The sequence below is a fragment of the Tupaia chinensis genome, unplaced genomic scaffold (assembly GCF_000334495.1).
Source record: "Tupaia chinensis unplaced genomic scaffold, TupChi_1.0 Scaffold000575_1, whole genome shotgun sequence".
Lineage (NCBI taxonomy): Eukaryota > Metazoa > Chordata > Mammalia > Scandentia > Tupaiidae > Tupaia > Tupaia belangeri.
Window position 1 is genome coordinate 3,090,232 of NW_006160089.1, and position 12,683 is coordinate 3,102,914.

At 44.3% G+C, this 12,683-nt stretch overlaps 1 protein-coding gene across 6 annotated transcripts in view; it reads right to left on the reverse strand.

Moving 5' to 3' along the window:
• The window catches only part of MAPKAP1 (MAPK associated protein 1), a 284,151-nt gene that overhangs the window by 14,757 nt on the left and 256,711 nt on the right, over positions 1-12,683 (reverse strand). For all 6 annotated transcript variants that reach the window (XM_027775605.1, XM_006158247.3, XM_027775604.1 and 3 more), the window contains one exon: positions 11,261-11,398. In XM_027775605.1, coding sequence (XP_027631406.1) covers positions 11,261-11,398 — 138 coding nt within the window. The remainder of the gene's footprint in view (positions 1-11,260; positions 11,399-12,683) is intronic.

The following is a 12,683-nucleotide window of genomic DNA, read 5'->3' on the forward strand; positions in this document are numbered from 1 at the left end:
GACAGTGAGAGGGACAGTGAGAAATCATCCCCCAGGGGGGAAATAGCCACACTTCAGTCCCCTCTCCTCCATTCTCCTTTTGGAATTTTGGGCACACATACAGACATATCTGGTGTGATTTTGAAGCCACCAGGTCCAGGACTCAAACTATGGTCAGTCAGATAGGAGTCCAGCACCTCTACCACCACACCAAATGCTACTCCTAATGACAGTTTCCTAATATTTTTTTCAGTTGCCAGAGGGCATGTGTGCTCACCAGAGAGACAGAGAAAGAGAGATAATGTGTGCAGAGTGTGGTCATCCCCGATCCCCTCCCTCCCATCTACTAGCCTGCTGGATCCCAGGTAATCCGTGTGTGTGCTCAGCATCTTCAGGCCACAGTATTGGGGATTCGAACCACAGTTATCACACAAGATCTGGCTTCTTTTGAGCAGCAGATTCTGAAATGCCTCCTGCTTTCGTGCTCTTGTGTTACTCTTTATGGGGGCTGGACCTAGTGTCTTGCTTCTATTGAGTAAATAATACAAACAAAAGTGTTGGGATGTGACTTCTAAGGTTAGGTTACAGAAGACATAACTCACTTTGTGTTAGCATTCTCTCACTCTTGCTTACTTTGGTGAAGTCAGTTGTCATCTTGTAAGTTTCTTTGGAAAGGATCAAATGGCAAGGACCTGAGAACATTCCCAAGGACCTGCACGCTGACAACTACTTCTCAGTGAGCTTGGATGCAAATCCTGTCCAAACTGTACCTTGAGAGGACTACAGCTCATGCTGACATCCTGACTGTAGCTGTATGAAAGACTGTGAGTCAGAGGCCCCAGCTAAGCTGTAAGACTCCTGATCCACCAAATGGTAAGATAATAAATGTCACTGCTGAGGGGCCTGCAGGTGGCTTGGTGGTTGGGGCGCTCTGCTCCCATATGGCTGACCATGGTTTGAGTCCCAGACCTGGTGGCTTGGTTTCTCACTTTTCCTCTTTCTTTCTCTCTCTCTGGTGAGTACACATACCCTGGAGCAAATTAAATAATAATAGTAGTAATGATAAGTCAAATTAAATACATAATTTGGGTCCAGCAGGTGGTGTGTGGTTAAGGTGCTGAACTCCCACATGGCCGATAGTGGTTCAAGTCCTGGACCTGGTGGCTTGCTTTCTCACTTTCCCCTTCTTTCTCTGGTTAAACTAAAAAATAATAATTAAAATTAAATAATTGTTTTAAAAAAATTATTAAATTTTACTAATTCATTCATTTATTTTAATTTGACCAGAGAGAGACAGAGAGAGCGAGAGAGGGAAAGTGAGAAAGCAAGCCACCAGGAGTCACTACTAAATGCCATGGATGCTCCACTCTGCTTGGCCAGAACTCTAGTTTATAGCTCCCCAACAGCCATTCTTTGACCAGCCTTACAAGATCTCATCATAGGCTTGTATAGTTACTGTACAGGGGAAGATTCAGAGGATCTTTCTAGAGCTCTTTCTCAGTGTAGCTGCCTCTTCTCCATACTCTGTTCTGCAAATTTCAGTTGCTTTAGCCTCCCCCAACTCTTATTTCTGTCTCCTGGCCCAGTGAGACTGTTAGAGTCTCCTTGGATCCTCTCTCCCTAGGAAACCCAGGAGGAAAGCTGAGGTGATGGTCAGTCTCACCTCATTTGTTTCCCTTCGCTCAGGGATCATACTCACCTACTGCCTGATTTCCAATGTGTGGCAACAGTGTTTTTTTAATTTTTTAAAAAAATATTTTGTCCAGTTTTCTAGTAATTTATGATGAAAAGGCTAATCTGGTAGTAGTTACCCTGTCGCAAAAGTTGCATACGGGAGTCTTGTAAGTAATATACATTTTGATTTTTTTTTTTTTTGAGAGGTTTTTGCTATAGGGCACGTGTGCTTGCCAGAAAGAGACAGAGACACATAAGAAAGCAAGAAATCACCCCCCAGGGGGGATGGCCACACCACAATCCCTTCTCCTCCATTCTCCTCTCAGTATCTTGGGCACGCACGCACATGCACCTGGCGTGATTTTAAGCTACTGGGTTCAGGACTTGAACCATGGTCAGCTATATGGGAGTCCAGCGACATAGCCATTACACAAACTGCTGGTCCCACATACATTTTGATTTTAATGAAAGTATGGCTTAGTTTTTTCCAAGTCTAGAAGAATAACTTAAAATCTAAGCACCCCATTTATTTATTAAGAAAACACAATTTGGAGCCTGGCAGGAGGCAAGGGAAAACAGATTTCCCCCATCATTTATCCAGCTGAGAAATCTTTCACACGGAGTTTTTCAGTAGGGAACAGTTCCTGCCCTAACCCTCTTCTCAATTAGGATCTTGTCTGATGTTAAAATCAAGAAAGAATGAATTTGAGGAAAATGGTAATCAAAATTCAGAAAAATGCAAATGTATGCAAATTTTTCATTATACCTAGATAATTGTTTTGTTATTATGAGTCCACAAGACCCAAGTCAACAATTAAGCAAAAACTTAATAGCAAGAAGAAGGATTCTCCCAGGAGGAAAAAAAATTGATACCCTCAAAATGTTTTCTATGCTAACAGATATCAATATCCCAACCAACACATGCAAATCTCTTCTTTTTAATTAATAAGTCCAAGGGAAAAGTGAAGAAAATTCACAGTGAAGGTAAGAAATTATCTCGGACCTGGGACCAGTAGTTGGTGTAAGGGCTTTGCCACTGGGCTCCCATGTAGTCGACTGCGGTTCGAGTCTCAGACCTAGCGGCTTAAATTCACGCTGGGTTTGTGTACGTGCATGCCCAAGATCCCGAGAGGAGAATGGAGGAGAAGGGATTGCGGCGTGGCCATCCCCCCGGGGGATGATTTCTCGCTTTCTGTCTCTCTGTCTCTCTGGTGAGTGCACATATCCTATACCAAAAATTTCTCTAAAAAATAAAAGGAATTATCTCAGACCAGTCCATGGTGTGGTGGTTAAGGCAGCTGGATCCCATATGGCTGACTGTATGGATTAAGTCCTGCATCTGGTGGCTTGAAAAACATACCAAGTGCAATGTCTGTATATACCCAAAATCCCCAAAGGAGAAATGGAGAAGGGATGAGTGTGGCCATGCTGCAAGTGAGAAAGTGACTCAAGTAAGAAAGTGCTTTCTCACCTTCACTTTCACTCTCTTTAGGGAATGCACTCACCTTTTCACAAACTAAAACAAGACAAAAGGAAACAACAGATTACCTCAACACCAGCCACTTTTCCTCACGAATGCAGACATCCTTACATGTTAATGCAAACATGCCCCCAACAGTCCCTATGAGCAACCATTCCTGATAAGGAATATGGAGGTGTGTGCTTCTTACCAACCATCTGGGGCTCAGAACAGAATCTCCTGCCTCCTAAATTTACAGCGTTGACCCTTCCAGAGACCACTGTACCCAAACATCTCCTTTCTAGGAACTAGAGGCAGGCATGTTGGCTCCATCTACTGCATGCTGAGGGTAAACAGCAAGAGCAGTTTAAAAGCAAGATATCGCATTTGCCTTGTCACTAAGACCTTGAGGAACTCTCTACTGTGCCTTAATAACTCTTTTTTGAAGAGCCACATGTGTGATGCCAAATCCAAAGCTCAGTGTGCCCCAGCAGTCAGTCGTGGAGCACTGACAGAGGTGGCTGGATTGCCAGAGGATGCAGCTGGGAGTCAGAATTAGGCACGCCTAGTGCAAGCGTCAGTGCCAGCTAACGATGACCAGGTCAGTCGAGGGAACATGTGCAGGGCTGGCTGAGTCCTCAGGGGCCTGGCCAGTGTTACCCAGCCCCAGCAAACTTCCCTGAAACATGGAGATAGCTTTTCTACAGCAGATCACACCTTGAGGTCATTGGAAACCTAACAGGGTCAGAGAACCTAAGAATGGAGTCTGGCACTGGATGACGCAGGCTGGCCCCGTGTTTCTAGCTTTCCTCCATCTTTACCAAGTGGCACATTCCGGGCCTTTCCTTCCTTTACACTTGGAAAAATCGAGGTGGTCCCCTAGTTGCCTAAACCCATCTCCCCAGCAGCTCCCTTGTTTTGGAAGGAGATGATAAATAAATCAAAATGCACTAAGCAGCACTTCCACAGGCACTCGCCTCCTTCACTGAACGTGCACCTCATCAATCACACTATTGTCTGCTTGAAAGGCGAGCCTTGTAAATGTCATATCCACTCAGGCCCAAGGAGAGGCGCATCCAAATGCAGCACGGAGTTTTAATTGGATAGTGTAATTAAACTAAAAAACCCCAGCAGACTCCCTTTGACAGGATAGATGAAGACCCCTTTTAATGGGGCTAGGAAACATATCTGTTAAAAGGATGAGGCACTGCCTGCTCCTGATTGTGCTCCAGAGTACTCTTATGAAAAGGCAATTCAATAACTGGGGCATTTAATATGTTAGAGTCCGTTGTGCTCTGTAATCAGGCAGTACTTACCGTATTTGTCTGGAACTTACAGAAACACAGCATAGCTGGCCTACCTGAGTTCGGAGTGCCCAGACCTTCTGGACATTGACAGCGCCTGAAGATGCCAGAGTCTAAGTGCAGATGCCTTATTTCCTGGGGCCTAAGGTAGCTATGGCAGCATGGCCACAGATACCCACTCTCTTACCTTGGGGCTGTAGCTCTTTTATCCCAGCCCCAGCAAATCACCCTCATTTCTCTTGTTCACATTCTCACGTGCATCGGATGAATATGACAAAATTGCTGGGTATCTGCTCCTTTAGGAACTAGAATTCCTATTACATTGAAGACAGGGCCACACGTGTGTGTGCTGTCTGCTAGAAGTACCCCTGACAAATAGGAAGAAAAGAAATCGAGTGGTCAGAGGATTCAGCATACGGGCTGGGGTGTGCCCAAGCTAATTTTAGTAACAAGCACGAGTCCCCTGCCTCTGCCTGCTCTCCTTTGTTGGGACAGGGGGTGGAGGACGTGCACACTGGTACGTTCAGACACACAGAGCACAAACAGAGCCCTTCGGTCCCACAGGCAGGGTAACAGAGTTAGTGCGAACACATCAGGAGCTTTGTACCTGCTCAGGGTTGTCTTACACGTAGCCCGTGAAAATCCCTTTCAGATGGAATGCCAGTATCCCAAGATCAAGATCAGGGAACCCAAGATGTGGGTGGATTGACAGCCTCTGAGCTGGAGCTCAGTTGCACGCAAAAGAAAGATTTCAGACTTCCATCTATGGCTTTCCAAAATCGAACGTATGCTTTGCTTTATGTACACAAACCTCAAAGTCAGTTTCCCTGTGCCTGATTTTTCTTTTTTTGAGGATGGTGAAGGTTTTACATCCCCAGAAAGCCTGCTTGGAGCTCTGTCTACAAACCGATGGACATTGTTAACATTGTTCTTTCACTATGGGTAGATGAGCCCATTAAGAACACGTAAGTGAATACATATAATCTATGAAAACTGGATACTGAATGAAACCATCACATACCTTTAGGTTTAAATGAAAACTACATAAAAGCATTTCAGCCATCAATTTGGCTATCACTTCTAGCCAGTATGAATTCTGCTGGAAAAGCTATTTTCGTGCAGATGTGGAATTCAATGGGAAAGACTGACTCGTGTACCAACATCAATCAAAATGTCGACTTCCCTGGCAGCTCTCAACAGTAAGGCAGGTTCAAAGGTCACAGGATAAAGAAAAAGCCAAGCTCTGGTTCAGCTCTAATATCTCCTCGGTAGAAGTCTTGCAAAAGTACCCCCTTCTGTATTAGCCTTGCTTTCATTAATCTTCTTGCCATCTTCTTTAACTAGTCATGCAGAACCGCTCGATAGCGAGACGTATAATGGGGAAGGCCCTGTGCCTATTACCGCGTTAACATTCTCTTAAGCCCCAGCGCAACAATGGAACGGGAAGCCAGAGGAGACCTGCGACTGTGGGGTGCAGTGCAGGCAATTCAATTACAGCCTGGGCTTACCTATGTACTTCTGACCTATAAAACACAAGAGGCCTTTGTGTCTAACGGGCTTGGCCATTAAGGTTCCTGAAGATCACAACAATGCTGATCTTTTCTATCTAAGCTAAATCAATGCGGACAAATCATTATTCAGTAGCTTTAATTTAATTAGTAAATTAAATACACTACTTTACAGATCTTGTCAAGTACTTATGAAAAGAAAGATTCGTTTAAACGGGAGGTCACCAAAAAAGCTCAGCTAATTTAACTCACGGCCTTAACTGAATCTCATCTCAAATATCCAGCAGGTCCTCTTCACTAGGATTTAGCTGGCTTCTTCTGTTGAGGTTAACTCCTAACCCCAAAGGGTTCTTATCTTGCATCCAAACAGTGTTTTGGATAAAACAAAACAAAACAAAAACAAAAACAAAATCCCCCACCAACAGACAAGCATCGGCAGAATCAGATTTCCTTTAAATTACACTATTGCAAGAGAATGTAATTGAGTTACCGCTATTACGTTGCTTCCTTTAAGATTTTTATATTATATATACTTAATTGAGATACAGAGCTCTTTTCAGCTATAAAGACGACAGCTACTTTATTAAGGTTTAAATCTGATTTCTTAATGATAGGCTGCTTCCTTTAAAGACTTCTAAACCTTCAACCTTCTTAGGATGAAACCAGACCTGGCATGGCTGAGTCTGGTACATAAATAGAGCCTGAGAGTCTCTGACAGGAACCGGTTTCACAGAAAGGACCTTTCCTTTTGTTTCAGTGTTGGAATTCGAGGGTAGCTATTCTTCTAAAGAGAAAGCCCATGGCAAAGCCAGGTGTCTACACCTGAAAAGGATGAAAATTATTTCTCTACAATTTAACCACTGTAGCTTCTGATATGGGAACATTCTCTTCTACTGTGTGCTGTATACCTCGTTGATCAATTAAAACAAATCAAAATGAATTCATTTTGGGAGGTTTGTGACATTCTTCAAAACAGTAAAAGGTATTCTAAGTGGTGGCAAAATCAGACTGAAAAATTGCTGCTTTGAATACCAGCACTTTTTTCCTCTTGAGAAAAGTAAAATTTATTCTGAATTTCTCAGAGCTTGTGACACATAGATTTCTCAACTCTTTCGAGAGTCCATATTTAAATGTACAGTTTTTTGTTAGGCATGCATCTATTTAGTCATTAGACTCCTGGTCCTTATACAATCACAGGGACAGAGCAATAAGCCTCCTCTGAGAGCCTAGCTTACGAGGGAGAAGCTGAGGAAAGAGGACCCAGAGCTGTCCCTTCTGAGGGACAGCTCTGGAGCCAGGGACCCCCGACGCTGCGATCCACGTAATTATGTGTTTCAGTGCAAGCGCTCTGACGCTTGGTCCCTTTGCCAAGTCAGCAGAGTCCATATTTAAATGTACAGTTTTTTGTTAGGCATGCATCTATTTAGTCATTAGACTCCTGGTCCTTATACAATCACAGGGACAGAGCAATAAGCCTCCTCTGAGAGCCTAGCTTACGAGGGAGAAGCTGAGGAAAGAGGACCCAGAGCTGTCCCTCAGAAGGGGGACAAGTCAGCTATTCATTTTTGGTTATGGCATCAATTAAATTTGAGTTGTGTTCCTTATGACGACCAAATTAATGGTTTGACAGTGGCTTTCTCCATAAACACTGCAAACTGGACATATTCGAAGGTTTTAAACACCGTTCCTTTTCTGTTCAAAATTCTGACAAACATGTCTCAAGTAAGACTGGGGACAACTTTATTATCCTCCCAACACTTAATGCCTTTTTGTAAAGAAGCCTGTTTAATAACACGTCTGCTCTGTTTTCACAACTAAATTATTCCAGTTGGTCACACGTTCCAGTCTTCAGCAAGACACTTGTGTTACAAGAGATAAAAACATGAAAAAGGAAATATATTGCAGAAATCAAAAACCTTATCTACTTCTAGACTCTCTCTCTTTGCCATAATTCATTCAAGAAGGCCCCAAGAATAATTTTTGATGTAAACTCAGCTACAAACATACATCACTATGCTGATAAAAATCACAGGCTAAACTTATGAAATATAGTGACTTTCATTTCTTTAGTGCTGTTAAAATAACTTTTTTCTAAGGTTCAACAGACACAAAAGATAAAAAGGGTTACCATTAATCCTTAAAAAAAAGAAAGAAAGAAAAAGAAGCCCAATAGATTAATTTTGTGGTCTGACGATAGTCTGAGGATGAACTTTTTAGATTAAGTCACTGAATTAATTTGATGAAGATACTGGAAGCCATAAAAACACACAGCATCAAGCTGATTCATTTAGTAACTCTTTGTTTGGGTGCTTTACACATAAATTATGCCGAATGACTTCCGGTTTTTAAATTCTAGCTCCATTAGGTTCAGTTTCCATTCCCTGAGGACAGCTCTGCGGTGACGAGCGAGGGACCAAGGACGTGGGTGCCAGCCCGTGGGCCAGCGATCAGTGTAAGAGGGGAGTGGGAGAAAGGCGTGGCCCTCACATAGCAGCGTGTGTGGCGCTTTCCCAGAGCTACGTCTTCTCTCCTGGGGACAAAGCTAAGGAGGGAGTCTGACACTGGTGCTGCATCTTGAAAATTGAGTGGGCTGAGTGTGGGAATGTCGGTGAGTCAGAGGGAAGGTCGGGGTTGGGGTCTTCCAGGCAGTGGAACGGCAGAAGCACAGAATGCACGTGTGTGAACGGTTGGCCGTGACCGCGGTCCAGCTCCGAGATGGGAAACTACGCTACGAGGCTCAAGTGGTAGCGGGACATCAGTGCCTGCAAGCGCTGTGCTGAGGAGTCTGAATTTGTTCTGCAAGCCCGGGACTTTCAAACTTTCTCCTTTTAGCAGCAAAATCCTTTTATCGGCTGCCTTCAAATGCAGAATCTCAAAATAGAAAAAAGCAGAGTTCCTTTGGTGGAGGTGGAGGGGAGGCCATCTGCCCAGTCCTGCCCTGTACATGCACACGCGTGTGTGCCTCAAGGTCTCTTAGAGAACCCTAGCACTCTGAGGAACATGTTTTGAAAGCACAGCAGAGGGGAGAGGGACTTCAGAGGGGTTTCACTGAGTTAGTGAACCTTTTTGTTTAGAAAGTGGCACGATTTCTAGATTTCTGGAGTCAGTGAGAAAGGAGGAAACCTCTGTAAGACCCTCATGTACAGTCTTTATAAAGAATCATCCAGTATGTCTAAATTTGAAGACAAAAAACATGAGATTGCTAACGCTGGCCCGTGTCGGCTCTGTCCCTCCTGTGGTGGGGAAGCGGTCTCACCACACAGTCATGTAGTAATTACCTCTTAACCGACTCAGCCCACGAGGCACCTGCGTGGTGGGTGGCTGTGACTATTTCCTTGTTCCCAACTTGGCAGGGTGGGTGACAGCCGTCCTTGGCACAGGGAGTGCCCTGGGGTGAGTGTAAGGAACCCTGAATCCCACCTTCCAGGGCTGTCCTGGACCCTACTGCTCTAGCTTATCCTTCTATGCAATGCGGAAGTGACTGACTGCCTTTCTTTCTTTTTTTTTTTTTTGAGAGATTGTTGTTACAGGATGCGTGTGCTCACTACAGAGACAGAAAGTTAGAAATCACCCTCCAGGGTGGATGGCCATGCTGCATCCCTTCTCCTCCATTCTCCTCTCAGGATTTTGGACACACACACAAGCACCCGGTGTGCGTTTTTAGCTGCCAGGTCTGGGACTTGAATTGTGGTTCACTACATGGGAGTCCAGCGCTGTAACCATTACGCCATCTGCTGGCCTCAGAAGCCACTGTCTTTCATTCCTCAGAGACATGGAGAGTTCATAAAATGTTACTTTTCAAAGCATCCTCAGTTGTTGGGAAGAAAGATGCCCGAAGAACGACATGATTGGCTGACAGACTGGAGTGGGCAATTTTCTCACCAGTCTCAACTGCAGAGATCTTGCAGAGTCTGAGGCCTCCCTGGGATGACAGGAATGGCGGGAAGTGGGAGGGGACAGCCTTACACCTTCCATGTGTCTGTAAATTATCCGTCCTTGTCAAGCTCTAGGCTAATGAGTTGAAAAGAGGAGAATGCGTAGCCTAGTAGAGCAGGGTGTGGCCCACCCCCGGTGAGGGAATGAGACCTGTGCCCAGTCTGTAAGCCCCCGCAGGAGTTCAGTGCTCTTCAGGGCCATGTGGTTGGTACTACCTCAACCTGAGCCCTGTGATAAAAGCTTGCTGGTCTTCACATTTCTCACTGCTCCTTCTGAATTTTTAATTCCTTATAAAATTGGTTCTTAAATTTAGTGGACATAGGAACATCAAGATAAACAAAAATGAAATGCTTAGTCTATCTTCCAAGTTACCAAATCGGCATCTACTGGGGTGAGTCCTGTAGATTTTTAATAGATTTTAATAAATTAAATAAATTGCTCTAGGACACATGCACTCATTACAGAGACAGAGAGAGAGGGAAAGTGAGAAAGCACCCCTCACAGGGGACGATTACACCGTAATCCCTTCCCCTCCATTTCTCCTTCTGGGATTTTGGGCACGCACACACACACATGTATCTGGCATGTCTTTCAAACTGCTGAGTCCAGGACACAAACTGTCCAGTTGGCCACGTAGGATCCAGTTGCCTTAACCACCATGCAAATGGCTGGCCCTTAATACATTTTAAATAGGCTCCTCAGACAATGCTGAGAACTCTCACAGCCTTCTCCCAGCAGCTAAAGTACCCTCATACAGCTTAAGCTTTTTTCCCCATGATTTGTGTGTCCTTTCTGCCCCTCAAAAGGACTGGGATACAAAAAAGGATTAAGTGATTAATCCAGATGTGATACTCAATTACTTAACTACGAAAATATAATATGCTGAAATACACAACTGCGGTATCTACTCTGGTCATTTGGACAGCGGAATGGCAGCCCAGCAGCGATCTCTTCTGTAGGACCAGGCATGAGTTTCATTATGAGCTGGTAGGTCACACAGCTGCCGATAATCTGGGGGGTGTTGACACTTCTGGCATGATGGATATCTGAATCTAGTCTTCAGCTGCCGCAGGAAATCCCTCAGCTCCCCTCGATCTGGCACAGAAGGAAGGAGACTGACTGGTCAAGTCCCCCAAGTGGGAAGGGGAAGGGAGCACACAGCGAGATGAGGGCTCTGCTGAGTGCAAATCCGCCATCCAGGTCCAGGCCGAATGATGGGGACTCGTGTCAGGCTCTGGGCACCATAATACAATCCCGTTTGATTAAAAGAAATTTCTGGTAATGAATTAAACAGACCCAAGGAAAAAAGGACACGGTGGCAATATATTCTCCTGGCACCCAGCACACAGAGGGGAAGAGAGGGAGAGAGAGAGGAGACATAAATAAACGGGACTACTCACTGGGGCTTTTTTCTTCAGCAAGGTCACAGGCACAGAGCAGGTCAGAATCGATTGAGATGGGTTTCTGCTTAATCCAAAACTTAGTGCTGGCTTTCTGATTCGTAACAGGGTCTATCTCTACTTTGTCTCCAGAGATACCTGTAAGGCCAAGGGGAGGACAAAAAATAAAATAAAAAATAAAGAAGCCACAAGAAGACGAAAGTGTAAGTGATTTCAGTGTGATCATTTGACCTGCTTTATAAATCCTGAATTGGATGAGCGGGAGTCTTTCTCAGGGTTTTGGGGAATGCCAGGGGCTTAAAAGACAGGCATAAGAAGACTCCAAGTGGCACATGGAAATTGTAGTCTGGTTTTCCGGGTGGGTGAGTCAGATGGATAACAACCCAACACTACAAAACATATTAAAACCAACACGCCTTCTTAGAGATAGCATATATACAATATAGTGGGTCATCAGAAAAGTCATGACATATTTTTCATAGTAAAACTTTTCTGACTACCCAACAGTTTACCTGCATTTTAACCACACATTACCTTCACATTATAATGAAATAAACTATAAGGATCATTTAAAAACCAGTTGTGATCGGTGTCATTATTGTTTCTTCTTGAGAGAAGACCTGGGGTAAACAGGCAATCTGTAATACCACTTGTGCCTACTAGCAAAGCTACCAATGAAGAGGTTCTGATCTGGAAAAATCTTACACGTTAAAAACAGGAAAACAAAAATCTCTCTCTTTCCTTCCAGGACACTAAATAATTATCCAAGCTCTATTCAAGGAGAGTCACAGGAGGATCAAAGGGTCCTCAACTTCCAAAGTCAAGACTTGGAACCTGGCCTCAGGCTGTGGAGGTCACTGCTGTGCTGAGGAGGTGTGAGCTTCATGCCACAAAGACTCTAAAAGGAATCTGGAATGCCAAATATGGCACTTCAGGTTTCATTTTCAGAGCTGTGAAAGATATCAGAGGGACTGAGAACAAAGGTAATGCCAGGTACAGGAGGGGTCCTGGGCCACGCGTGTGAATCACAGCACTGGCTCTCAGTGCGACAGGGCGCAGGCTCAGCCCCACACAGCAGCCAGGCTAGAAGCGCTCTTTTCCCTCTTCCGCTGACAACTGAGCAATGTGCTCGCGAAGTGACACAAAACCTTTAATGTGCCTTCTAGAGTAGGTCTCATATGGAACCTCTAAAGTAATTAATTTTCAGGCCATAGTTTAAAGGTCAGGGTCAGAGTTTAAAAACAAAATAAAAATATAAGAAATGATTAAAATAATGAAATGTGCATGGTGCAAAAGAAGAGTTAACGTATTTCATCCTATGGATCACACACAGGCAGTTTTGAACGAAATGTGAGAACTCGGCAAGACAAAAAAAGCCGATATAACAAACAATAAGCCAAGAGAAGCCCAAATCCCCAAACCA